The sequence below is a fragment of the Panicum virgatum genome, chromosome 6N, assembly GCF_016808335.1.
Source record: "Panicum virgatum strain AP13 chromosome 6N, P.virgatum_v5, whole genome shotgun sequence".
Taxonomy (NCBI): Eukaryota; Viridiplantae; Streptophyta; class Magnoliopsida; order Poales; family Poaceae; genus Panicum; species Panicum virgatum.
The window spans coordinates 3,050,536-3,076,300 of record NC_053150.1 but is presented as its reverse complement, the minus strand read 5'-3'; the positions used below and the strand labels follow the sequence as shown (position 1 = coordinate 3,076,300).

Genomic DNA, 25,765 nt, shown 5'->3' with positions numbered 1-25,765 from the left:
GTGAGAGGAGGAAGAGAAAAATGCTTCTACAAGAAGAACTCCTCTCACTGGAATAGTTGGAAGAAGAAGGCTCTTTACTTCCTCAACAAATTCAGAGGAAAGTGGAGATTCAAAGCCAACTGCTCATGATTCTTGAAGAAGAGGAATTATATTGGTTTAAAAGATCCCATGAAAAATGGTTACACGAGGGTGACAATAACACTGAGTTTGTTTATAGAGTTTCTAATGGTAGAAAGAGAAAAAAAATATAATTCTTTCCTTCAAAAAGGAAGATGAGATAATTGAAGGAGATAGCAATCTACTAGCTCATGCCACTGAATATTATAAAACCTTGTTTGGTCCAGAACAAGGACACTCTTTTCCTTTGGACCCTGATCTATGGGATGAGAATGAATTGGTGCAAGATTTTGAAAATGAAATCCTAACCCAGCCTTTTTCTGAAGAGGAGATTAAAGAAGCTTTATTTGAAATGGAGAAAAATAAAGCTGCTGGTGCAGACAGTATTCCAATTGAATTTTACCAAAGTTGTTGGGAAGTTGTGAAAAATGACATTGTACAGCTGTTTGATGACTTTTATAATGGACTGCTAGATGTTAGCAGGCTAAACTATGGAGTCATAACTTTGCTACCAAAAGTGGTTGATGCAGAAAAGATTCAGCAATTCAGGCCAATATGCCTGCTGAACTGTCTTTATAAGTGGATAACTAAGGTCCTCACAAGAAGACTTGATGCTTTAAATGAAAGACTTATTCTTCCTGTACAAACGGCCTTCATGCAAGGAAGAAATATCATGTCAGGAATTATGAGCTTACATGAGATTTTACATGAAACAAAAAGAGCTAAGCAATGTGGTGTGATCCTTAAGTTGGACTTTGAAAAAGCCTATGATAAAGTATGTTGGGACTTTTTGTTCAGAAATCTTGAAATGAGAGGATTCTCTGAGAAATGGTGTACCTGGGTAAGACAAGTGGTTAAGGGTGGTACTGTTAGTGTGAAGATTAATAACTCAACCGGCCCTTACTTTACAAGTCATAAAGGAGTAAGACAGGGTGACCCTCTCTCTCCAACTCTTTTTAATTTTGTGGCTGACTGCCTAGCAAGGATGGTGAGAAAAGCTCAGAGAAATGACCTCATTTGTGGCTTGGCTGCCAATTTAGTTGAAAAAGGTGTGGCAATCTTGCAATATGCTGATGACACCATTGTGTGTCTTAAAGATGATCTTAATATGGCCAGAAACATGAAATTGCTTCTTTATCTGTATGAGTTAATGTTTGGTCTCAAAATCAATTTTGATAAAAGTGAGGTGATTTTGATAAATGGAGACGATGAAAAAAAATATTATATATGCTGATCTTTTCAATTGCCAAACTGCCAGTTTCCCAATCAAATATCTTGGAGTTCCAGTTAGTCCATATAAACTTCATGTGGCTGATTGGACACCTCTAATAGAAAAGAATGAGAAAAAGTTAGCAACATGGAAAGGTAGTTCTCTTTCCATTGCTGGAAGAACTACACTGATCAACTCTAGTCTGTCCAGTTCATTTATTTATCACATGTCAATGTATCTTCTCCCTAAAACTGTAATCAAAGCTCTTGACAAACAGAGAAGAACATTCTTTTGGCAAGGAGGTGGGACAAGGAAAAAATATCACCTTGTGAAATGGGATGTGATCTGTTTAGATAAGAAGAAAGGAGGACTAGGAATTAAAGATATATTCAAAATGAACATTAGCCTTCTGTGCAAATAGTGGTGGAAGTTAGAAAAGGAAGATGGACTATGGCAAACTTTAATAAAAAATAAGTATCTTAGAAATGCCTCTATCAGCACTGTTAAACATAGACTTGATGACTCACCTGTGTGGTCAAATCTGCTGAAAATCAGACATATTTATCTTAGAGGAAGGAAAATACAAACAAAAAATGGGAAGAAATCACTCTTTTGGGAGGACAATTGGCTTCATGATAAGCCCCTTTGCATAGATCATCCTGTTCTCTTTGAGTTAAGTGAGAATAAAGGGATTACAGTTCATGAGGTACTGTCAAGGAGAGGTCGTCTTACTTTCAGTAGATGGCTGACTCCTCTTTTATTTGAGGAATGGTTAATTCTGGTGGATAAGGTATTTTCTTTCTCCTTTGAAAATCAGGATGATATCATTTTGTGGAGGTGGAACACTAAGAAATCATTTACTACCAAATCTGTCTATAATCATTTATCTTCTGAGAGAACTACAAACTCTTACAATCATATCTGGAGAGCCAAATTGCCATATAAAATTAAAATCTTTACTTGGTTGTTAGAAAAAGATGCTATCCTTACTAAAGATAATTTGGTTAAAAGGAAGTGGCCTGGTAATCCTTCTTGTATGTTCTGTAATCAACTTGAAACAATTGATCACCTATTTTTTCAATGTCCCGTAAGCAAATGTGTGTGGGTTCTAATTGGCTTCTGCTTGGGCACATCCTCTACTCCTAGAAATTGTACACAGTACAAAATTTGGATTACAAACTAGTTGCCCCAGGGGCAAAATGTACATCATTTTGGTTTCTCAGCTGTTTGCTGGGCTATCTGGAAGTGCAGAAGACATCCTGCAGAAATTTTGCTTCATGCTTGCTCTTTCATGAACTATTGGGCAGGTCTGTATAACTCAGACTTTCAAGGAAGACTGTTGGAGGGAGTTAAAGTTGTGATGGCTTGCGCTCAGAAGGTCTTGGTGCAACAAGCTGGCGATCCAAACACAAGGTTACTCTTGATGCCCCCCTGAAGAAGATGCAGAGGAGGAAGAATGAGGGTATGCGCTCCTTTGTGGCCCAACTCCAATCCTTTCGCATATCATTTTGCTTCAGCAATAGTTAACTTGGCCTGTCGTTTCTGTCTGTGAGGTCTTTGTTTGAACCTTGTAATAATCGTTGCGCTGGTTGGTTTAATCCTAGGAATCCTAGGCTTTTAGACTAGTCTTAGCTGCTCGCCAAACCTGAATATCAGGCTAGTTGGTACTTTTCCTCCCGCCTGCTGGTTCTGTTCTCTGAACTCTTTTCTGCTGTAATTCCGTTCTTGTAATGGAATTGGGGACAGTGCCTCGCTTCGAAAAAACAAATAAGTAGCATCATCATAATAATATTTAGTTCTTCTGAGAACACACCGGTCATTAGTCTCTTTCCCTGTCCAGTACATCAACCCACAAGAACACAAGGGAGATCACAGTATTTGCAGGCAGCACAGTTAGGAAGCTCTGCACTTGAGACATACTCCTAAACAAACAGAACAAAGCTTTACATCAGGCTACCGTGCTTTGCTAACCAATCAGCTACTTAGACATGATCATTCGGTAACATCTACTCAATTTCCTCTAGCTAACCAAAAAGAGCTGAGCTGAAGTGTTGAAACTCTTCGGCAGGCAATACCATGCCCAGTTTCTCGATTCTCTCTTTATCTGTAAGAAGGCAACTCTCCACCAGGGAGCTCCCAGTTGTCATTCTCCTCATCGTCGTCATTGCTCTGCTCCTTCAGCCCCTGTTTATCATCCAACGGATATGGACCTTTGAAGCGCCTGCAATAGAATGGTTGGGACCAGCTACGAGTCAGGAGTTTGCTACAATCGAAATGAAATTGACGTATTCCGAAAATGGCCAAGTGCAGTCCCTCATCTTACACATTTCAAAATTCAGTATAAGCTAGTATGATGTTTGCTGCATGATTCGATAATGGAAATCTGACAAGGCATTTTGTTAAACTTGCACTTGTCAGGGATGGACAGTCGGTGCATTCGGGGATCAAGATAGAACTATTTTTCAGAAAGAATGATCATGAATGGTAACAGTATAATCTCCTCATACATAAAAGACAATGGTCTAGGAAACTGCTTAAATACCAATGACAAATATAGGACTCTGAAAGGATCATATCACATGCTCAACGTTGCAATTATTTCCATTCGAAACTGATCTGTACTGGTTCGAATGCTACAGTGCTGCCTGACAAAGTTGGCTGATACATTACTGTTATCACTTATCAGGTATATGTGATCGAATAGCAGCCTAGAACTCTCATTTCTGATTAACGCTCAACTTATAAGAATTCAAAAGTAGCCTACAATTCAACAAAAAGAATGGAGAAACAGTAATCAACATTTGATCATGGCACCCAAAATTCTAAAAGACAGAATACACAACGATGGGCTAGACCATCCAACTATTCAAGCAACATAAGCACAAACCGACAAAATGATGATACCGATCAATTTGAAGCTTAGCGAGATCACGACGGGGAGCATCGATCGGGGTAGGGGACGCACCTCCGGCGGAACTTCCGGGCCGCGGACCGGGCCTTGCGCTTGCGCTTGTCCCGCGCGTCCTCGTGCCTCCGCCGCCGCCTGATCTCCTCCATGACGCCCGCGCGCGACACCTGCCACGTGAACCGCCGCAGGAGCTCCTCCCCGTCCACGTCCTCGTCGCCCGCGTCCGCCTTGGCGTTGTGGTACTTGGGGTTGGCCGCCGGCACCAGCGCCGATCCCCGCACGCACAGCGGGGATGGGGCGGAGAGCGCGAGGGAGGTGGCGGCGGGGAGCGGCCGCCGCGGGAACGAAACGAAGGTCGCGTTGGTCGTGGGCTGAGGGAGGGGAGAAGGGCGCGGCGAGGAGACGGCTGTGGCGGCGGCGGCGGCCATGGTGGTGATGGTGCTCGCCGGCGAAGACGGATCGGAACAGGGAGGACGGACGAATCCACCACCCCACCCCACCAGACAGTTCGTAAAAGGCCCCTAGCTGGTGGGCCTCATGGGCCTGAGGTTCCAGGCCGAAAAATGCCATGCCGGTGCAGCCTGGTGAATGCACGCTGGGCCGAAACTGAGGCAGGCCCACAGGCGGCCAACCGTCGTCCCCTTGGCCCAGGGCTGAAAGGAAAGTATGCGCTTTCATCATTTTTCAGCCCACTACGACGGATCAGACCTGACGGTCTGAAATGTGCAGCCCAGATAGTATTCAACGGCACTACGATACTGGTACATTGAAGTCTTGAACAGATATTCTCAGCATTGTGCACCTCCCTGGCAGGATCCACATTGATGATCAGCGTGACAAGAATCTTATGGGTAAATTTCTTGTATAATCTTTAAAGAAATGGCAGTCTCTTCTTTAGTCTTGAAAAGCTCAAACTTTCTTCTTTAACCTTGTTTTTATCTTCTATATCTCTTGTATGGCCTGCCGTGACTTCTGCTGGCGAGCTCCGTTAGGCCTAGTCACAGCAGGCCAACAGATGTCACGACAGGGCTATATAAGAGATAGAAGATAAAAATAGGGCTAAAAATAGGAGTTTCAGTTTTTCAAGACTAAATAAGGGACTGCCAGTTCTTTCAGATCATACAAGGAATTTATCGGAATGTTATTCACATATCCTAGGACATGTAAAGGATACTAGACCTATAGACATTTCACATTCGCACAATAGGAGGATAGCAAACCATATCCTGGTACGCAGCCAAGTTTATTACTCCATCCGTTCCAAATTGTAAGTTATTACAATTTTTTTGGAGAGTCAAAAATATTTCAAATTTGAGAAGTTTATATAATAAAGTACTAACATTTATGATAGTAAATAAGTATTATTAAATTTTTTATTAAATATATATTTTTATAGTATATCTATTTGGTGCTACAAATCTTTGTAATCTTTTTTTTTATAATTTTGGTGTGCGACTGGCGAGTGTGGTTGCTGAGAGGTGGGAGGGCATCCCAAGTGCAAGGATACGACAGTGCCTTGGAGGAGAGAAGGCGAGGCGGATGTGATGACTGATGACTTGATGAGAATTGAGAAGACGGCCGCAGCTGCAGCGGAGGCGATTCTGATGGGTGAGCGGTGAGCGGTGACGAATCGGAAGCATGGTGATGTGTGGACCCGGTGCTCCACTGGGCTGGGCTAGCACGAGAAAACAGGAAGACAAAACGGTACTTTACGCCCTTTTCAGTCCCTGAAAACCGTGCCCATCCAACTAGACCGGCCAGGTTTGAAATTTGCAGCCCGAATACTTCGCTATTTGTATATTGTCATCAAGCATAGCGTGTGCAAGAAATCAAATAATTTCAAATTTAATCAATTTATATAAAAATTAGAAATATTAATGTCTTTACATAGATTTAGTATGAAAATACATTGCATGATTAATCTAATAATATATGTTTTGTAACATAAATATTAATACTATTTTGTATAAATTTGGTCAAAGTTCAAATTATTTAACTTCTCGGAAAGCGAGAGTTGCACTCTTTTCGACATGGAGGGAGTAGTACAACTGTGTTCTTTTTAAACCTAACAAAACAACAAAATAAGAAGAAAGCATGTTACACATGGCGAATTTCAAATGGTGACAGCAACAGCCAATCGTGGCATCTCTAGAAGTGTCACTTGAGTGAGAGGAGGGTCTTGAAGATGCCGATGAGCACGCCGGTGACGGACAGGAAGGCCGCGACATGAATCTGCTGCTTTATGTACAACTAGGACAGCAGCGCGCTCCGCCGCGCGCAGTCGGAATTGCGGAATCCATGGGCCGGAAGCTGCACTTGTATGGGCCGCAGAATTGTTCTGGGCGGCGATATCGTTTCTGGGCTGGACCGTTACCTGCGTGATGTTGTGTGAAGCAAGTCAGTTAGCTGACGGCGATGGGACAGAGGCGGTTTCAAGAAGGTTGGTTTCTGCCTTTGGTTTCGTCAAAGGCAAGGCAAGGGATCTGATATAATGCTTGGTTTTTCCAGCAGCGGCAAACCAAAGGAGAAGGCTGTTCTTTTTTCTTTTCGGCGTCGGAGCAGTGGGAGAGGTGTGGCTCCGAGACTCACGGCGGTGAGGAGATGGCCGGCGTTCCTGCTGTGCATAGTGGCCATTTGGGTCGGTAATCTGACTCTGAATTTGTATTATGCTGTGCTTTACTTTCTTTAGCAATTGTTGTGATTTTGTATCGCTGTAGGAGGAGGTGTTGCTGCCTGTGTATCTGCTCATGCGATTTTGAGTGAAGTGGTAAAGGCTTTAGAGGGTTCCACGCCTTTTCATTCCTTCAGAAGTGTTGATGGCCTCTATGTGGCGACCGGTTTTGTGATTGTTCCCTTACCAGATGCGATTGACGATTACACTCTTCTTGAGGCAACGGGCCATGGAGTGGACCAAGGAGGGAGCCGAGGAGGGCGCAGCAAAGGCACTGATTCTTGTAGCAAAATGCGATTTTGGTGTCATGGTCTATGATTTCAATTTCAGCGAGGCTGAAGGTCTCCGAAAGGAGAATGACATTCTTCGCACGAAAAATAGGCTTCTTAGTTCTGGTTGGGCTCACTGACTTGATCATTTGGAGATGGTTCAGAAGGTGCTGGAAAGTATCACTCTTGACACTGTTGGTGGTTGCCCGAGGGATTCGATTGGTCTGCTTGCTCATGGAGCCGCTGTGTTTGCAGAGGAGAATGTTTGGGCTGGCACTTCTGCGGTGCAAGAGCTGGCTAGCGAGTTCATGGATGAGACTTGAGTTCGTGAAGGTGTTCTTTTGGCAAAATAGAATATGCAGTAACCACCTATATGCCTGTGAACGGGCAGCCAAGCCTAGTTGATTTTGTATGCTATGTTTCCTGTATTATCATGTAAGACTACATGTACGCGTATCCATATATTGGACTATGTGAAGTATTGTTGCAATTGATATTCCCAGTGTGATGGTTGCAAAGATTCAAGAATTGGTGTGACTATTGTATCTCTGATTGCATATATACTGGCATTTAAATGTTTAGGCGCATGTCAGTTAGCAGGTTGCACAAAGCAAAAAAGTTTATAGACAGGACAACACAGAGTTTTGATAACTAAGCTGCAGCCTGAAGCATGATAGGCACCACATAGATTAGTTACTGCGATACAGGTTTGCTCAGGAATTTGTAGCTATATCCAACAGGCATAGTCGTGCAGTACAGGCAATGTACGCTAGTACAAACCACATACACCATGAGCGGTAGCTGCAACAACATTTTTTGTCGACTAAACACACACAAAGGCGAAACCAGCAAGGAGAAATCAACAGCCTGCTATTCAGCACCATCTTCAGCCGAAAAGGTGACCTAGGAACTCGGCTGTGGCACTTTGGCATGATCCTAAAGCCGGTTTCTAAGACTCTGTGTGTAGAGCCGACATAAAGTTGTCCTCTGAAGCATAGTTTGGATTGGTGTTGTCAACGGTGTTTCATAGCAGAATACCCAAAAGAATAGTGGCCTAATTACCATGGTGCTGTTAACACCCAAAAGAATACTGGTCTAGCTGTTGTGGTGCTATTATTTGACAAACACAGCTACCAGAAGAAGTGATATACCATAGTTAATCGTGCTAGATGCTGTGGCACGCAAAAGAATCCATCTCTAGATGGAGAGGCGGCTGCTGTCTCTGTTTCTACAGGACAGAGGTACCAGCAGCGAGTGGCTATATACAATGGACAGAACACTGGCCTCCTCCTGCAAGGATATTTAGTTCAATTGAGGATCAGTTAGGTGAGGAGATATTAAGCAGGCATATAAACAGATGGTATTGCATAAGGAAAGTAACGTACAGAATGGAGTGGTAGCGTGCTTGGTCTCATAGATGATCCCATCACGAAGGAGCTTGAGGAGAGGCAAAGCAAGCTGATCAGAGCGAGATGGATTGGTTTTGTTGCTGGTGAATATGAATCCAGTCTCTGTGTCTGCAGAAATGGCCTCATCACTGTGAACCTTCTGAATTGGCAGCAGATAGCCAAAGCTGTCACAGATAGAGGCGAGGTCATTGATCATGTTGGTGTACCGCTGTTTCTGAACATTACGATCCTGAAGCAGCTTATTGATCTTGTCTTGCAGAATTTCATAGAAGCAATCATTGTTGAGCTCGTCTTGTTTCTTCTTAATGAATGCCTCACTTAAAGGATAGGTCTTGATATCCATGTTCTCTCTATGCTTTTCAATAGCAGAGATAGCAGCATCCCTTTCCAGAACCAGACGGACCACTCTATCTTGCATGGCAGCACAAAAGAAGTTGCTTGCATCCAGTTCATGCTGTTTCATTTTGAGGATGCCATGACTGAAGTCATTGATGCTCACATCTCTAACGTTGCAATAGTAATTGAGGACTGCCTGGCACGCGCTCTCATCAGCTTCAATGCGAGAAGGTTGTGGGTCACCGAAGATGACAGTGGTTGAATCTGCTCCAGGTTTGTTTCCGCATGGCAAATCAACATGCAGCCATGCTGTTTCCATGTTGAGTGGCTGGAAGGTAGAATCATAGCCTGAGCTGTGCACTTTGAGTTTCAGCTTCTCCATAACTTGGCCCAGGATGAGATGTCGAGAGACATAAACACTCTCATGTATCTGTGGAAGGAATACACAAAATTTGTTTCACTGCTTCCTCCTTGGTATCAGTGTTTAAGGCTAAAATAAATAGATAATATGATCACAATATGTCATGCATGAACCAGCAACAAAGCAGCAGTCCTATGGATTCAATGAGTATTTTGTGTGCTGCTTAACGTGTGCAATGGATCTGTGCGCAGAACTAACAGAGGTAGAGAGATTGCACAGGTAATAGCTAAGGACGTGTAGAAAAAATCCCAGGGCAGTGTAGAAGGGAAATTATCTTAGAGGAAGATTTGTTTTTGGATACACTTAACAAAGGAAGTGGGTGTGCACCTCAGGCTTGATGATGACAGGTGAAGTGAAGAGAGAATCATTGGAGAGATCGTGAAATGATTTCTTATCATCCAAGCACAGAAGCACCTGTTGAGGCAATGTACAGAGGGATAACAGGTGTGTTAGTCAGAATTGAGGAACATCCAAGCTTGGTACAAATGAAAGATGTTGATTACCGTTTCTTTTTTGACACCTTCACCAGGAGAGGGTGGCTTGAAGTTGCTGGCAGTGGCGCGATCGAAAAGATCGGCGGGCACATCTGCTCCCAAGCTGCATCGCAGATCTGGAAGAGCCAGTGTTCCATCTCTGCCTTGTTCAGAATAGGGGCATGCAAGAAAGGCTGCGCATTGATTGCGGCGTGTTGCGAACTGTCCATCTTTTGGCAACACATTAAAAAGGAAAGAAGTCAATAGTTTGTTTGCTGCAAAGATCCAGAGAAAGTGACAAAGAAAGGTAGCTTTTTTCAGATGATGCTACATACATGGCCTTCGGTTGTTTTGATCCCATGATCGACATCATCATGCAAATCTTGGACGGGTACATGGAGCTGGGCTTCTTTGTTTTCAGCAGAGGTCATGTTCTTGTTTTGAAAACGAACAACATGTGCATTAGTCCAGATGGTCATGCAGAATAATTATAAGTCATTCGACATGGTGAACACAAATTAGTGAAGAAGGATGAATCTGCATTGTAGTGTTGGATAATGCAGCTAACTGTAACTGGAGTACAGAGAGCTGAGAAATCTTTACCTGGTTCATGCTGACTGGTCCATGCAAGGTCCACTGAGAAATCTGCATTGTGATGGTACTGCAGTGACTTCATTGATCTTCGTGTGTTTGGTGAAGCGAGCCATGTACGGGTGATCGACAGGCCGATATATCGCTCTCGCATTGCAGACCTCGAAGTATTGTATGGTATAGACCCTGTCTTCTGCAAGCTTAGCCCTTTGCTCATCAATCCATTTTGGTGGGACTGCAGCCTCCATGGCAACATTCTAGTTATAGATATATAGCATTAGTGTGATGAAAGGCACAAACCAAAGTGTGAGAAGCATTGCTACTGGGCATAGTAGATTATACCTCCTCATCGAGCATAATGAATTCGAATCTTGAGAGTTTTGGAGGCTGATCATTAGTGAACTTTTCGCAGAAACGAACAGCTCTGACCTTCACTTTCCAGCGCAAATGGTGTGGACAGACTTTCTTCAGCGGAATGCAGGCCATCCTACATACACAATTCACAAATACCAGTTAGAGTGTGAAATAGAAAGCAACTGTGCAATGCGAGCAGAAGAGGTAAACAGAAAACAATCCTGTAATGTAACCACATTCTTAACATGTTATATGAGAAAGGGGGAGCACAGAAAAAAAAATGTGGAAATAGCAAATAGAGCATCTGTGCAGCATGTCACAGTAGCTTGTATAACAAAAAGTTATATAGACTCTAAGATTTCTCTATAAATAATATTTCTTGTGGTTGTTGTAGCAGTTCCCTTCTCATCTTCAATAACCACAGTCAGGCCCTCACGGGATGTCACCCTTGATATGGCAACATACAGCTGTCCATGAGTGAAAACTGGTTCCCGCATATACACACCTACATGGCTGAGTGTTTGGCCCTGACATTTGTTTATTGTCATGGCATAGCAGACTCTAATAGGAAACTGACGGCGCTGCAATGTGAAAGGCCAACGCGGGCTTGTGCCATTGAGAACTGTTCTAGGTATCCCTACCAATGCACCAATGCGGTTTCCAATCATGATTTCAGCCTCAAGAATGTGATCCCCTAGTCTTCTAATAAGCAGCCTTGTTCCATTGCAAAGCCCCTGAGCTTGGTCAATGTTCCTTAAGAGCACTACGGGAACATTAACCTTGAGCAAAAGGCAATGCTGTGGATAGTTATTTAGAACTATAGAATTGAGTACTTCAGGCGGGTATAGCAGTTCATAGTCAGAAGGCATCTCTATGGAGTTTGCAATCTGATCAAAGCTCCTATATTCTTTAGACTCACCAGGCACCCTGCCCACCATAATTTCATTCAACTCATCAACAACCGTGTTAACGGGACAGACTATACATCTCTAAGCTAGGTAGGGCACAGAGTAGAAAGCATTGTCAAAGTCACCGTAAATAGCATCGATAATTGCAGAAGGTTTCCCAGCCTCCGAGAATCTAACTATATCATCAGGTATGCTAATCCATGTATCTTCTGACTCTCCGTCTTTTCTGCGTGCTGGAACTTTTCCCTCACCTACATCCAACACCCATTGTGCAAACTGGACCATACGCGCCTTCTCAACAGCGCTCAGTGCTGGGTTAGAAAGGCGCATGTTAACTGTTAATTTCAGTACCACCACATATTTCCAAAGAGGTGATCTGATCAACGAGGCATTCAATATTTGACAACGGTCTGCTCCCTGAATAACAGGGAGAACTTGCCTGAAATCACCTCCTAACAGTATAGGCATACCGCCAAAGGGCTTCGCTGCATTGGAAGGGTCATCAGCGGAGAGCAGATCTCTTAGAGTTCGGTCTAGTGCCTCAAAGCAAAATCTATGAGCCATTGGCGCTTCATCCCAAATAATAAGGGATGTCTTTTGTATCAGGCCAGCTAATATAGTGCCTTTACATATGCTGCACATACTTCTATCATGTATATCCAGCGGTATTCTAAATCGTGAATGCGCTGTTCGCCCTCCGGGCATCAACAAAGCAGCAACTCCTGAAGACGCAACGGCCAAAACTATATGATCTTGGGACCTCAACCGTGCAAGAATCGTCCTCCATAGAAAGGTTTTTCCCGTGCCACCATGACCGGCTATGAAATATACAAACGATTGTCTTTGGCAAACACTGCGTACGACAGTGTCATAGATAGCTCGTTGTTCCCTATTAAGCGCTAAAGCCATAGATGTTGCTTCAGCACACAAGGCAGTCTTGTCATACGCTAATTCTTCAAGAATCAGTCTATTAGAACCTTCAACGTGTGCAAGGTCACAAGGCTGAGGCACATCATAGGAGCTTATAGACAGGCCATTATTTGAAAACATTGCTGAGAGTTCTGTCAACAGACTTGACAATAGCACGCTGTCCGAAACAGCATACGCAGGATTGCCGATATTTTTGCGGATCTTATATTTGATATCAACAGCAAGATATTTCCAGTAGGCATCAAAAAGCGCCCTCACATTGCCTACGTCGCAGTATACTAAAACTGTCATGAATATACTTCTAAGCTGAAACGGACTTGCCCACCGAATAGCCTCATCAAATAGAGATGTCCATTCACTATCATCACCAATGAGTTCACGTGCCTGGCAGGCCTCTCTAAACGTGTTGTATACAATACCTTCATAGGTTCTAACATCTGCATAGCTAAGGGCACCTCTAACAACCATAAGCAGCATCCTAAGGTAAAATGCATCACCAACACCCGGATGAATAAAACGCAACCTGCCAATTTTGGTCCCTCGCCTATGACCCTCCCATGTCTTGTTCTTGTTGTTCCAAGTGTAGTAGTTTGGGAACTCACAATACATGTACTTTCGTGCTGCTGGGAATCTTTGATTAGCAACAAACCACTCTGTCAATGTGCTCTTGCTTGAATCAGGATCATCCACAACCCCTCCAGATCATCTTACTCCGATAGAGCAACTATATTCATACCCGGCAAGTGCACATGCAGCCTCTCAACTGCTGGGAATTTCTCATGTATCTCAAACCCAAATAATCGCCACACAGCCTCACACCACGAAAGGTACCTTGATTTAATGTATTCAGCAATCTCATCAACATCGGAACTATTGTTTGGGTCTGTATCCCCGGTTGCAGAACTATGAGGAGCAACTCCCAGCCTTGCAGCATCAGCACCTTTGTGACAATACTTGAAAAGATACTTAATAAGGTAAGATTGATTGCAAGCTTCGACATTGATGTGCGCTTGGAATTTCTTAAGTATTCCAAGGTTGTGGGGCACAACCCATCTATTGTCAAGATCCACACCATTTTTTTGGGCCCTCACACCGGTATCTCGCTGTCGGTAAATAGGAAATCCGTCTGCATCGAATGTGGTCTTATCTTGGAAAGTCTTTGGAAATCTTTTGGAACACTTTCCATCCTTCATACATGGGCAATTTGGGTTAAGGTCACCACAAGGGCCATGCATCATGAATTCCTGCACCAACACAAAACCTAGCGGATCTTCTTTTGGATCAGGCAACTCAGCAGATATAAACTGATCCACAAAGGCGGCTGAAGGTTCGCGGTCACTATCAGCTTGCCAAATAAGGATATGAGAATGAGGGAGGCCTCTTTTTTGGAACTCTATAGTATCAGCAACTACAAACAAACAAAACAATGGTAATGTCTAGACAGTTTGCTTTATGAGCAGGGTAGAAGACAAAATGTTGCAATTTTAAATTCTCACATGCTGTGACAGGGCCGTACGCTTCTCCGCTCCTAATATCCTCTATATATTCTTTTAGTTTCATGTGGAATACACGGCTGGTGATATCGGCACGATCAGGAGGTTTTTGGCCAGGCTCACATCTCAATGCCTCTTCAACCTCTGGCCAGTTAGCATTGCAAGTGAAAGTTGTGAACAAAGTGGGACAACCATAGACTCTAGTAATGGCCAAGCAATCATGATAGTTCTGATTCAGATTGCGTCTGCTGCCTGGATAAGAAGAAGGCAGCACTGTTTTGACCCCTACATCCTTACCCGTTGAGGCACCTCTACCAAGTGCATCAGAGATTCCTTGATACGTCTCACTACGGAGGAGTTTCTGATTGAAAAAGTGGAAAGAAAGTCTATTGGCCTCAACACATGAGTAGGCGTTGACACCATACTGCTGTGAAAGACGGCCTGAACAGAGGACTGGGTTTGGTTCGCCTCTACGGTAATGCTGGTAATAGCAATGAAATTCCATCATGCTCACTTCGTCGCGAGCACCTCTACATCCTGCGGAAACCTCTCTGAACTTTATTCCCAACTGGTAACCCTTATCACCGTAAGGAAACATAATTGGATACTGCAATGCCATAAGAGCAGGATGTATAGGAGATACACGCGTGAACTTTCCCTGCTTTGATTCCAGAACTATATCAAAAGGATGTGTGGAAGAGGACATATCCCCCACAAGAAGCGCGGCCAATTCATTTACTGCTGGTAGACTGTATCTATCTGCACTTGTATCAGATGATCCATAAAGCTTGATACGAACATCTGGAGCAGTAGGAGAAAGAAGTCTATCCCTAGCCATGCGAAATTGCTTAACCAAAGGGTTGCAGCGATCGAACATGGAAATCAGAGAGTCAACAATTTGAGCATCCGCCCCAGAATCGCGGCCTGCATCAGAAGAGTGGATAGCAAGCCTATTCTGCACCTCATTTGCAGTATCATATATGTACAGCTGCGCATACTGCGGTCTATTCCCTTCTTCTGGAATCAAAGAACCAATACGGTGGTGAACCACTCCATTGATTCGGAATATGTAGGGGCCTCAACCAGTATTTATGGATCTGTCAATGTCTACTCCTAAAGAGGTAAAGGAAAACATAGAATTGTACTGCCTAATAAGTTTCATGAAATTATTAGCTGCTGGACCTCCATTGAACTTTATCAAATCACACAGCGGAGGAGGGAATGGGCGGTGCTTTGGAAGAGAGATACGACCACCACGGCAGCAAGAATGGTACACGATGCGTTTCTGCACATAGGAACTCAGACTAACTACGCGCTCTTGGTACCAAAAAAAAGCGTTGCAGTGCTCGCACTCATAATCTAGGCCTCCATAGTAAGAACGGGCGGAATAGTTCTCTACAACAGAAAGGTAAGGTGGTATGATGCGCAGGCACAGGAAATGGCTAGGAAACAAAGAGAAAGAAGAAATCAGAACTGCACCTTTTAGCAGGCTGGCATATTCTTTTGTGAATGCAACAATAGGCTCGCTAAAAGTATCAGAAGGGATACATGCTGCATGTTTGAACTGGAGTGTTAAAATTTAGGCCACCAAATCATTTCAGCAGCACAAAATAGTGCGGTCCAAACAAAGCAAACCTTTTCTGAGCAGGACCTTTTTTTTTGTTCCTGGACATTCTCCTGGCCCTATTTTCTCGAGCAGCGGTTGCAGACACAAGAGGACAAAAATGGTCTCCTAAGGATAAGGTCCACCCAAATCATATATATAGGAAAAAGCATAGGTAAGATAAATTTCAGTGGTCTGAGCTGAACTCACGGACGACAACGTAACGTCGTGGAGCAGCAAAGCCAGGATTTTGAGCAGCAAAGGCAGGATTTTGAGATGAAACAGCAGCAGCTGTTCCAGAGAAAGGAACACGCGGCAGAGGCACACGCTGGCGTACATTTCTAGCAGAAACGGCTCCGGCACGAGCAGCTAAAGTAGCCGCTGCAGCCTCCTCGCGACGCCGACGTCGCGAGGCAGCCAAATCCGGCACAGGACGCCTAGCACGCACATTCCTCGCACTGGAAGGTATATCTTCCCTGCAACGACGCCGAGAAGGACCAGGAACATCCATCTAAACACTTACAGGGAAAGTTCTTGTCACGTGAGAGCCCAAAGGAACAGGCACCAAGAAAATATCACTACAGCAGGGTAGGAGGGCTCAGGTGGAAAAGCAGGCACAAACAGCACCTAGGCACACACAAGAGTAATCTAATGCAGCAAAGATCCTGAATCTGTGTACTGGCTAACCAAACAGCATGGGCCAAAAATAGGAACAAAGAAAGCAGCACTACAGCAGGGTAGGAGGGGCCAGGTACAGGAGCAGGCACAAACAGCACACAGCAAGAGATAGCAGCAATACAACGGACCGAAAATCCTAAATCTGTATACTAAAAAGTAAACAGCAGGCACAGCTCCATGAAACACAAAAAAAGTCTATAGACAACTACACTCTGCGCATCTCAGAAAGGGCAAAGTAACAAGCATCTCCATACACATACGAATGGCTATATCGCAGCCCAGATCCATAAATAGACCATGGCAGAAGGAAACACACACCTGACAAACTGCAGTCAGAGGTCACCCACAACAATGCGCTCCACAGCCACGGCACCTAGACATAATAGAGGCAGAAGGGAGCAGATCAGCCGAAAGTTAAAACAATACCAATCCCAACATTTGCGCAGACACAAATTCGCAGGCAATACTCTGGAGAAGCGAGCACGAAGCATGGGAGAGGAGAAGCAGTAGCACGAACCCATCGCAGACAGCAGAGCCAGGCAGCAAGCGACGGCCGAAGCAGGTTCACCAGCAGCACGGACTTGCTTCAGAGCCCGCAGGCAACACCACCGGCGAAGGGAAGAACGCACGGAAGGGGCACATGAAGGAGGAACGCAAGCATCAGTAACAAATCATAGAAGAAGCGCAGGGCCAACGGATTTGGAGGCGACATCTCACAAATCTAGAACTCACCACAGGGGCCGGACGTAGAGAGGCAGGTTCACCAGCAGCACGGACTCGCTTCAGAGCCCGCAGGCAACACCACCGGCGAAGGGAAGAACGCACGGAAGGAGCACATGAAGGAGGAACACAAGCATCAGTAAGAAATCACAGAAGAAGCGCAAGGCCACCAGATTTGGAGGCGACATCTCACAGATCTAGAACTCACCGCAGGGGACGGACGCAGAGAGGCAATGCAGTGGAAGATCCGTGCTCAGGCGTGAGCGCGGCGGCTGCACTGCGCCGCCGTCCGAGCTGGCCGCCCGGCGCACCGGCGGCAGGCTCGCCGCCGGCGGGCTCCTCCACTAAATCTCACCCCCTCACCCCGAGAACCGCGAAATGGAGCACTCCCCAAACCCTAGACCGCCTCCACCGCAGCGTGGCGAACCCGAAAAGAAGAGGGGCGAGAGGCTGCGGCGGCCCGTGGATACGGGTTCACGGGACCCCGGCGGACCCCAGCCCGAGCTGCCCCCACCGCGGCTGAGACGGGCGTGAGGCGGTGCGACAGAGGGCTGTGGGGCCCGACACGGCGCGTCCGCGCGATGCCGATGCAGCAAATCAACGGACCGCGTCTGGTGTCCCTCCCATGGAACAGGGCACGCATCGTCGCACGGGGAGCGGAGTGCTCCCAGAGCTTCTCCTCCATGCTGTATAGAGTATAGAGTATAACTTGCAAACATGTATGTGAAATCGGTCCTTAATAATAAAAAATGGCCTAAAATTAAAACTGAAACAGCGATATGAATCAGTCAACATGATTTGATTTTATAGCACCCAAAATGGTGTACGCAAATGACCGCACAAGTAGAGACCACATCACCAGAAACATCCTCGTGCCCCCGACGCCGTGCCGCCAATCTCCTCCACGGCGCCCGCCCCCTCCCGCGCGGAACCGCCTCAGAATTCCTCCCTGCTCACGTGCTTTTCCCCCTGGTGCAGGCCTTTGCGTCCTGGTACTCCGGGTTGGCCGCCGGCATCTCCACCCCCGCTCCGGCGGCCTCGAGAGGGCGACTGGCGAGTGCGGTTGCGAGAGGCGGGAGGGCGTCCCAGGTGGAAAGATACCTTGGATTGGAGGGGAGGAGGCGAGGCGGATGTGATGAGAATTGAGAAGACGGCCGCGGCGGCAGAGGCGGCGGCGGCCTTTCTGGTGGGTGCCCGCCGGTGAGCAGCGACGGATCGGAAGCATGAGATGGTGGGCTGGGCTAGCATGAGAAAACAGGAAGACGAGGACCGGCCCAGTAAGTTTCAAATTTGCAGCCCGGATGCTTCGCTACATGTATATCTATATAATGCAACCCACTAAGTATCATAATTATATTTCTCTCAATCCTCATACTGCCACATCATCGATCCACTAAATGTCATGCTCAACCCACTAAGTGTCATGCTGCCACGTCATCAACCCACTAAGTGTCATAATTTTTATTTCTCTCAATCATGTTTTCCATATATTTCTACTATACTGCAGTTAATCAAAAATATAAATAAAGAAGAAGTCCAACAGCCTAACTTTTTATTTATCAGTTAAATATTACTCTATGTAACATACAGGTGTTAAAATTCTCTCTCTTTATTTTCTTTTTTTATTACCTCATGAACATTATTTTCAAATATTAGTCTATCTAATATTAATAAATAAATAAATTCACATTTGTTTAAAAAAAATACAAAACAATTTGTCTCATATGGTCTTTTTGTCTTTTAATATTGAAGCATCTCACTAGGAAACGTTAATTTATATTTGTCTCAAATCTTATTGAGCCACCAACAATGGAAGAAGCACTCCTTCGTCCACCTTCTGACTTTGTCTCTTCATTTCTCTCATATTTATAACTTAATCATCCAAACTGCAGTTTCCTTAGGTCTCTCTTTCTACCAATGCCACCACCACCTTTTCCATTTCTCACGATCTGTTCAGCCCCAACGCTCTATATATTTTGCCCGGTCGAAGCCATCGCAACATTACACTCTCTACTCCATTATTCCAAGTTTAACATTTTTATCTAGAAGTCCCGCGGCAACAAGCGGGGTATTCAACTAGTTCTCATCAAGCATAGCGCATACTCCCTACGTTAAAAAAAATACAAATTGCTTCCCAGAAGTTAAACAATTTTAAATTTATTCAAATTTATATAAAAATTATAAATATTTATGTATTCGAATAGATTTAGGATGAGAATACATGATTAAATAATAATACCTATTTTGTAACATAAATATTAATAATATTTCGGATAAATTTGATTAAAGTTCAAATTGTTTAACTCCTCCGAAAGCAAGATTTGTATTCTTTTACGGCGAATTGAGCAGTACGCCAGTACTAGTGCGTTCTCTTGGACATAACAAAACAACAAAATATAAGAAGAAAAACATGTTACACATGGCGAATTTCGAATGGCGACAGCAACAGCCAATCGTGGCATCTCTATCGCTTGAGTGAGAGGAGGGTCTTGAAGATGCCGATGAGCACGCCGGTGACGGAGAGGAAGGCCGCGATGAACCTGTAGTTGTTGTAGACGAACTTGTGGGCGGCGATCCTCAGCGACCGGTGGCGCTTGTACGAGTCGATCTCCTCCAGCGCGGCGAAGTAGCGGCCGCCGAAGCGGAGGTGCTGGCCGAGGCCCTTGAAGAAGCCCAGCGCCTGCTTGTTGCTCAGGGCGCCGTGCAGCACGCGCCGCCGCCGGAGCTCGTGCACGTCCTCCTTCCGGTCCTCGAGCATCGCCAGCACCGACAGGTACGAGCTCACCACGAAGCCGTCGGAGTCCCCGCTCGCGCCGGCGGTGCTCGCCTCCAGCGCCGCCATGTTCACCAGCCAGCACGCCGTCACCTCGCTCAGGAACACCGGCGACAGCAGCAGCTCGCCGGCCAGGCCGCACCGCCGGACGCGCGCGTCCCCGAACCACGGCTCCGTGCTCGGCGTCGGCACGACGCCGATCTCCGCGAGCTCCACCGCGCTGCTGGACAGCGACAGCGGGAAGGCCTTGTACTTCACCATGTCCTCCGGCATGCTCCCCACCTGGGTGAACCGGAGGAGACCAAGGAGATGCGCCGGCTTGTACTGCTGCTCGCCGCCGCGGCTTCTATCGGCGGGCTTCGTCGCCCGGCCGCCGGTGCATCGCCATGGCCATGGCAGCCGCCGCCGGCCGTTCTCGGACTTCGCCATCGCCTTGCCGGGGAGGAACTTGGCTCCCATGTCGTGGACGAAGCGGTGCCCGTCGACGGAGATGAACTCGGCGAGGGCCTCGAGCACCAGCCAGGGGATCTGATTCTCGAGCAGGAAGATGTCCTTCTGGATGCTGGGCCCCGTGGACAGCGCCATCCGGTTCCGCAGCACCGGCGCGGCGTCGTCGCCGTCGACCATGTACTGCAGCAGGAAGCAGCCGTCGATGAACATCATGGCGGCGAAGTCCGCCTCGCCGACGGCCTCCACCGAGGGGTCGCCGGCGTCGTAGCAGCCGCGGGCGGCGCCCGCCACGGAGAGCACCCTCTCGTACACCTTCGCCGTCGAGTGCCCGGAGCTCCGGCAGAGGTGGTACGCCGCCGCGAGCTTGACCTCCTCCATCTCCTGCAGGCGCGCCGCCCCGTGGTGGTACGGGCCGATGGCCACCACGCTCGGCGCGATGTAGCGGCCGCCGTCGCCGTCGTCGATCCCCCGAAGGCCGCGGGGAAAACGATGGATCTTGGTCTCTACATTGGCGAACTCGGCCTCGAGCTTCCGCGTCGTCCTGGCCATCCTCTTGTCGATGGCCAGTATTTCTTGCATCGCCGCCGGCACTGCTCGCTCCGGGGCGACGTCGTCGTCGATGAGAATTATTGTTCTTGTGTCGGCGTCCATGGCGGCGGCGCTAACACAAGCACTCCAGAGATCGAATGGCGACAGTCACTCCGACGATGATCTGATCTTGTCATGATGCACACACATCGCCTTATTATTTGGTTCGATCTCTAGCATGATTCCTTTGCTGCAAGCTAGGATCCTACAGCTGTCAGCTGTAGGATACTAAGAGTGAAGGCTGAAGCAAAGCATGAAGCATGCATGGTTGTTCTTTATCCGGATCCCTTGCCAAGATAGTTGCCTACGTCTGGTGCCAAGCTTTAATTTCACGGTGAGCCCTAGCTTGCACGGCACCAGCTGAACATCGTACGCTGATGCTCCTACACTGGTCTTTTTCTAACAAAACACTCCTGCTTAGACAAGCATTTGGGGAGCAAAGCATCGACAAGACGGTGAGGAGGAGATGCATGCCATCCGAGGACAAATGGTTCTTCAGTGCCAAAGACCTCTTTTCTTGCCATTCACAACCTCATGGTCTGCCATCACGTCGCAATGTGAACTTACTCCCTCAGTCCCATGAATAAATAAAATATAATTCTGCATTTCAAAAAAAAATCCCACAAAAAATGCAGTTCTAGATGTTAGATGTTGAATCTCAACTGCCCACCAAATTAATAAGTGGTAAGATGTCAACTGCCCACCTAATTAATAAGTGGTAAGATGTGATTTGCATGCAGAAACTAACCGCACGGCAAACAAATGAGGGCATGAGAAAAATTAGAATTATACTTTTCATAGGACGGAGAGAGTACACATCAATAAATACGTATCTTCAGTTAGTCATAAACTTTCATGTACATCTACCCATATTCTGATTGTTCAGCATCGCCATCCAAGAGAGAGAGAGAGAGGTGCATGAGGCCAGTCTCAATGGGAGTGTTATAGCAGTGTAATGGATATTAAATTTATTAACAAGTACCAATAGTATGAGAAGAGAGGAGAGATGAATATCATGAAATGTGATAGGAGTGTCATCACCATGACACTCCACTAATCCAGTTCTCAAAGTTTCCAGTCTTGATAACTTTATCGATGACACTCCCACTGAGACTGGCCTAACAAAGCTTCCTAAAGACACCTACTATATTTCGGATGCAAATGGGAGAGGGCAGGCTGTCTACTTTTATCAAGCATCGTTTCTGGCCCACAACATGATATAGTAGAGCCAAGACAAGTGCTTTGGTGCCTTCATGATGAACACATCAATCCTCCTTCCTCGAGCATGTGTAAAGCTAACTTGTCTTGGTTTGCCGTGACCTCAAGCTATACTTTTGTTTCCTAGATAATAACTAATAAACGTGCTTTAATTATCTAGCTGTAAAAGGCTCGGGCTAACACCAAGTAGTAGTTCTTTTTCCCGATCGAGTAACTAATAAGAAACGTGCTTTAACAGAAGCATATATATTCTTTATATACCTGAACATATATTGTGACAGACCTCATCGAAGGCCTTGTTCGGTTACATTTTACCCGGACCGGGAATTATAGGTACAACAAGATATTCATGATAGCTACAATAAGAGAGAGGGATTTATTCCCGAATAGAGAACTAATTACAACAAAATAGACTCACGATAGGTATTGTACCTATCGTGAGTCTATTTTATTGAAATTAGTTCCTGGTCTGCAATAAGTACGATATGTTATAGTACCTATCATAAGTCTTTTGTTGTACATATTATTTTGGATCCGGAATAAATCCTATATGATCAAACAAGGCATGATTCAAATTCCTTGCCTAGAACTTTTCCAGATTGTTTTGCTTCGCCTAATTTTAGCCTTCGTGTCGGCATGTCCCACGATCCCACTGGCCGCTGATGATCTGTTCAAGGCCGCCGTCGCAGAGAAGCTTAGGAAGATGCATGGTGCATGTGAAAGATCGATATGGATACGGTTTGCGGGGAGTGAGACAATTTTGCCTCATGGCATATGTGGAATTGAAGCATGTGCAAACCACGTGAAGATATGCAATATCATTCTCAGTGCACAATTTCGTGATGGCACAATTAACAAGACTGAAAACTTAGTAACTGTGCCGGCTGTGCTTCATGGATGGAACTCCTCTCTCATCTCATGAAATTCTCCCTCATCCATAATTACGGTGTCAAGTCAAAAAAAATTGCTGATGTGCGCGAAGAGTAGTAGCCTGGTTGGTAGCACGCCGTGATGGGAAGCTGCTCCTCAGGGGTTAGACCCCCGCTTCGCGCAAAAAAAAAATCTCTCGCACTACTACAAAAAAACGATTTATCGTGACATTTTTTAGCACCTCCGAGACGGGCAGAAAAAATGACCACCTCGGTTAATGCCAAGTATTAACCGAGGCAGTTATTTTCTATTAACCAATGCGGTTACAAAAACTGCCTCGCAAAATTGATTAACCGAGGTGTGTCAGACCCAGGACACGGGACTGCTCACGGGCGTGGAATATTCTAGAGTAGGGAGTACCGCATGGGTACGCCCTACCTCTACTGTAACTACTCGTACAACAGTAGAACTAGCCTAAGTACAAGGAAACTACCTGATCCACTCGGAGTAGGACTCTAAACGTACTCGGCTAGGACTTTCCATGTAACCCTGTTCCCCCAGACTATATAAGGGCGAATAGGGACCCCTCCAAAGACATTGAACAATCCCAGAGGGAATACAAACCACCACACGGGACGTAGGGTATTACGCTCCGGCGGCCCGAACCTGTCTAAATCATTGCATTCCTTGCACTATCGCGTTCTGATCTCGGCGAGTCCCTACTCATAACCACTCTCCTCGGGATACCCCTCGAAGAACCCGACGGTAAAACACCGACAATGCGGTCATCATTAAAATAACCACCTCAGTTAATACTTCTATATTTTCAGAGGCGGTTCTCTTCCAATTTGAAACTAAAATATGATCTGATCACCAGCTCGAGAAGTGAGATGACACACACACACCCCAAAAATATGAGAGAGGGTGGATGATTACATTTAAGTTTTTTTTTCTTGAGGGAAATCATGGTGGGGGTGGGGGTACAAAGGATCCCCACCTGAATATATTGATCCACATATGCCAGCAAGCCGGTAAAGGATACAAATTACATGATTGACCTTAGCAGATCTAGAGGGTACAAATAAGGGGAGAAGAGAGGAACCACCAACAACATCAGAACAATACATTCAAGTTCATACAACTAAAAGATCGATTACGACCCACTCACTCGGTTTCAAATTATTAGTCGTTTTGGCTTTTCTAGATGCGTAGCAAAATCTATTTATCTAGAAACGACTAATAATTTTGAACGGGTGGAGTATTAGAAGAAACAGCATGATTGATCTTAAAGTAATTAAAGCTCTAGTAGCAGTAGTAGCTTCAAGAGGTTGGTTAGTGCTTGTTGTCGAGCAGCGTCTTGAAGATCCCGACGAGCACGCCGACGATGGAGAAGAGCGTGGCGATGGTCATGGCCTTGAAGCTGCTGTAGAGGACCTTATGGATGGCGATCCTCCCCGCCCTGTGCCGCTTGTACGAGTCGATCTCATCCAGCGTGGCGAAGTAGCGGCCGCCGAAGCGCAGGTGCTGGGCGAGCCCCTTGAAGACGCGTAGCGCCTGTTTGTTGCTGAAGGTGCTTAGCAGCACACGCTTGGCCCTCAGCTGCTGCACGTCGTCGTCGCTGTCCATGAGCATGGCCAGCACCGATAGGTACGAGCTCACCACGAAGCCGTCCGACTCCCTGTTCGCGCCGGCGGTGCTCTCCTCCAGCGCCGCCATGTTGACGAGCCAGCACGCGGTGACGTCGTTCAGGAACACCGGCGACAGGGACAGCTCGCCGAACAGGAATAAGCCCTTGCGCACCCTCATGTACCCGAGCCACGGCTCCGTGCTCGGCGTCGGCACGACGCCGATCTCCGCGAGCTCCACCGCGCTGATGGACAGCGACAGCGGGAAGGCCTTGTACTTCACCATGTCCTCCGGCATGCTCCCCACCTGGGTGAACCGGAGGAGACCAAGGAGATGCGCCGGCTTGTAATGCTGCTCGCCGCCGCGGCTTCTATCGGCGGGCTTCGACGCCCGGCCGCCGGTGCATCGCCATGGCCATGGCAGCCGCCGCCGGCCGTTCTCGGACTTCGCCATCGCCTTGCCGGAGAGGAACTTGGCTCCCATGTCTTGGACGAAGCGGAGCACGTCGACGGAGATGATCTCGGCGAGGGCCTCGAGCACCAGCCAGGGGATCTGGTTCTCGAGCAGGAAGATGTCCTTCTGGATGCTGGGCCCCGTGGACAGCGCCATCCGGTTCCGCAGCACCGGCGCGGCGTCGTCGCCGTCGACCATGTACTGCAGCAGGAAGCAGCCGTCGAGGAACATCATGGCGGCGAAGTCCGCCTCGCCGACGGCCTCCACCGAGGGGTCGCCGGCGTCGTAGCAGCCGCGGGCGGCGCCCGCCACGGAGCGCACCCTCTCGTACACCTTCGCCGTCGAGTGCCCGGAGCTCCGGCAGAGGTGGTACGCTGCCGCGAGCTTGACCTCCTCCATCTCCTGCAGGCGCGCCGCGCCGTGGTGGTACGGGCCGATGGCCACCACGCTCGGCGCGATGTAGCGGCCGCCGTCGCCGTCGTCGATCCCCCGAAGGCCGCGGGGAAAACGATGGATCTTGGTCTCCACATTGGCGAACTCGGCCTCGAGCTTCCGCGTCGTCCTGGCCATCCTCTTGTCGATGGCCAGTATTTCTTGCATCGCCGCCGGCACTGCTCGCTCCGGGGCGACGTCGTCGTCGATGAGAATTGTTGTTCTTGTGTCGGCGTCCATGGCGGCGGCGCTAACACAAGCACT

General features: G+C 46.8%; 4 protein-coding genes and 1 long non-coding RNA gene across 5 annotated transcripts; 1 reads left to right on the top strand and 4 right to left on the bottom strand.

The window, feature by feature from the left end:
* Positions 1-3,088: 3,088 nt before the first annotated feature.
* Positions 3,089-5,030, bottom strand: LOC120679760. Its single transcript, XM_039961415.1, has 3 exons — positions 5,001-5,030; positions 4,293-4,756; positions 3,089-3,548 (listed from the first exon to the last, which is right to left on the bottom strand). The coding sequence occupies exons 1-3, from the start codon at positions 5,028-5,030 to the stop codon at positions 3,428-3,430; spliced, it is 615 nt and encodes a 204-aa protein (XP_039817349.1). The 3' UTR covers positions 3,089-3,427.
* Positions 5,031-6,490: 1,460 nt separating this feature from the next.
* On the top strand, positions 6,491-7,732 carry LOC120677580. Its single transcript, XR_005676365.1, has 2 exons — positions 6,491-6,675; positions 6,747-7,732. It is a non-coding gene; the product is annotated as an uncharacterized LOC120677580 (long non-coding RNA).
* A 598-nt stretch (positions 7,733-8,330) lies between these two features.
* Positions 8,331-12,231, bottom strand: LOC120679757. Its single transcript, XM_039961414.1, has 8 exons — positions 12,138-12,231; positions 11,793-11,978; positions 11,679-11,686; positions 10,835-10,892; positions 9,845-9,951; positions 9,669-9,755; positions 8,561-9,350; positions 8,331-8,465 (listed from the first exon to the last, which is right to left on the bottom strand). Coding segments are annotated over exons 1-8 (1,332 nt in total). The 3' UTR covers positions 8,331-8,463.
* A 7,324-nt stretch (positions 12,232-19,555) lies between these two features.
* LOC120679756 (UPF0481 protein At3g47200-like) lies at positions 19,556-20,965 on the bottom strand. Its single transcript, XM_039961413.1, has one exon. It carries the CDS (start codon positions 20,963-20,965, stop codon positions 19,556-19,558), a length of 1,410 nt encoding a protein of 469 aa, XP_039817347.1.
* A 3,357-nt stretch (positions 20,966-24,322) lies between these two features.
* LOC120679755 (UPF0481 protein At3g47200-like) lies at positions 24,323-25,741 on the bottom strand. The gene has a single exon (XM_039961412.1). The coding sequence runs from the start codon at positions 25,739-25,741 to the stop codon at positions 24,323-24,325; it is 1,419 nt and encodes a 472-aa protein (XP_039817346.1).
* Positions 25,742-25,765: the final 24 nt, after the last annotated feature.

Coding starts and splice junctions, on each gene's coding strand:
- LOC120679760 (XM_039961415.1), bottom strand. CDS start 5,030: ATGCTGAGAATATCTGTTCAAGACTTCAAT. Junction 4,757..5,000: donor TATCTGTTCAAGACTTCAAT/GTACCAGTATCG, acceptor CCCACCAGCTAG/GGGCCTTTTACGAACTGTCT. Junction 3,549..4,292: donor GCCCGGAAGTTCCGCCGGAG/GTGCGTCCCCTA, acceptor ATTCTATTGCAG/GCGCTTCAAAGGTCCATATC.
- LOC120679757 (XM_039961414.1), bottom strand. CDS start 12,231: ATGGCTCATAGATTTTGCTTTGAGGCACTAGACCGAACTCTAAGAGAT. Junction 9,952..10,834: donor ATTTGCGCTGGAAAGTGAAG/GTCAGAGCTGTT, acceptor TGGCTCTTCCAG/ATCTGCGATGCAGCTTGGGA. Junction 9,756..9,844: donor AAGGTGTCAAAAAAGAAACG/GTAATCAACATC, acceptor TTGCCTCAACAG/GTGCTTCTGTGCTTGGATGA.
- LOC120679756 (XM_039961413.1), bottom strand. CDS start 20,965: ATGGACGCCGACACAAGAACAATAATTCTCATCGACGACGACGTCGCC.
- LOC120679755 (XM_039961412.1), bottom strand. CDS start 25,741: ATGGACGCCGACACAAGAACAACAATTCTCATCGACGACGACGTCGCC.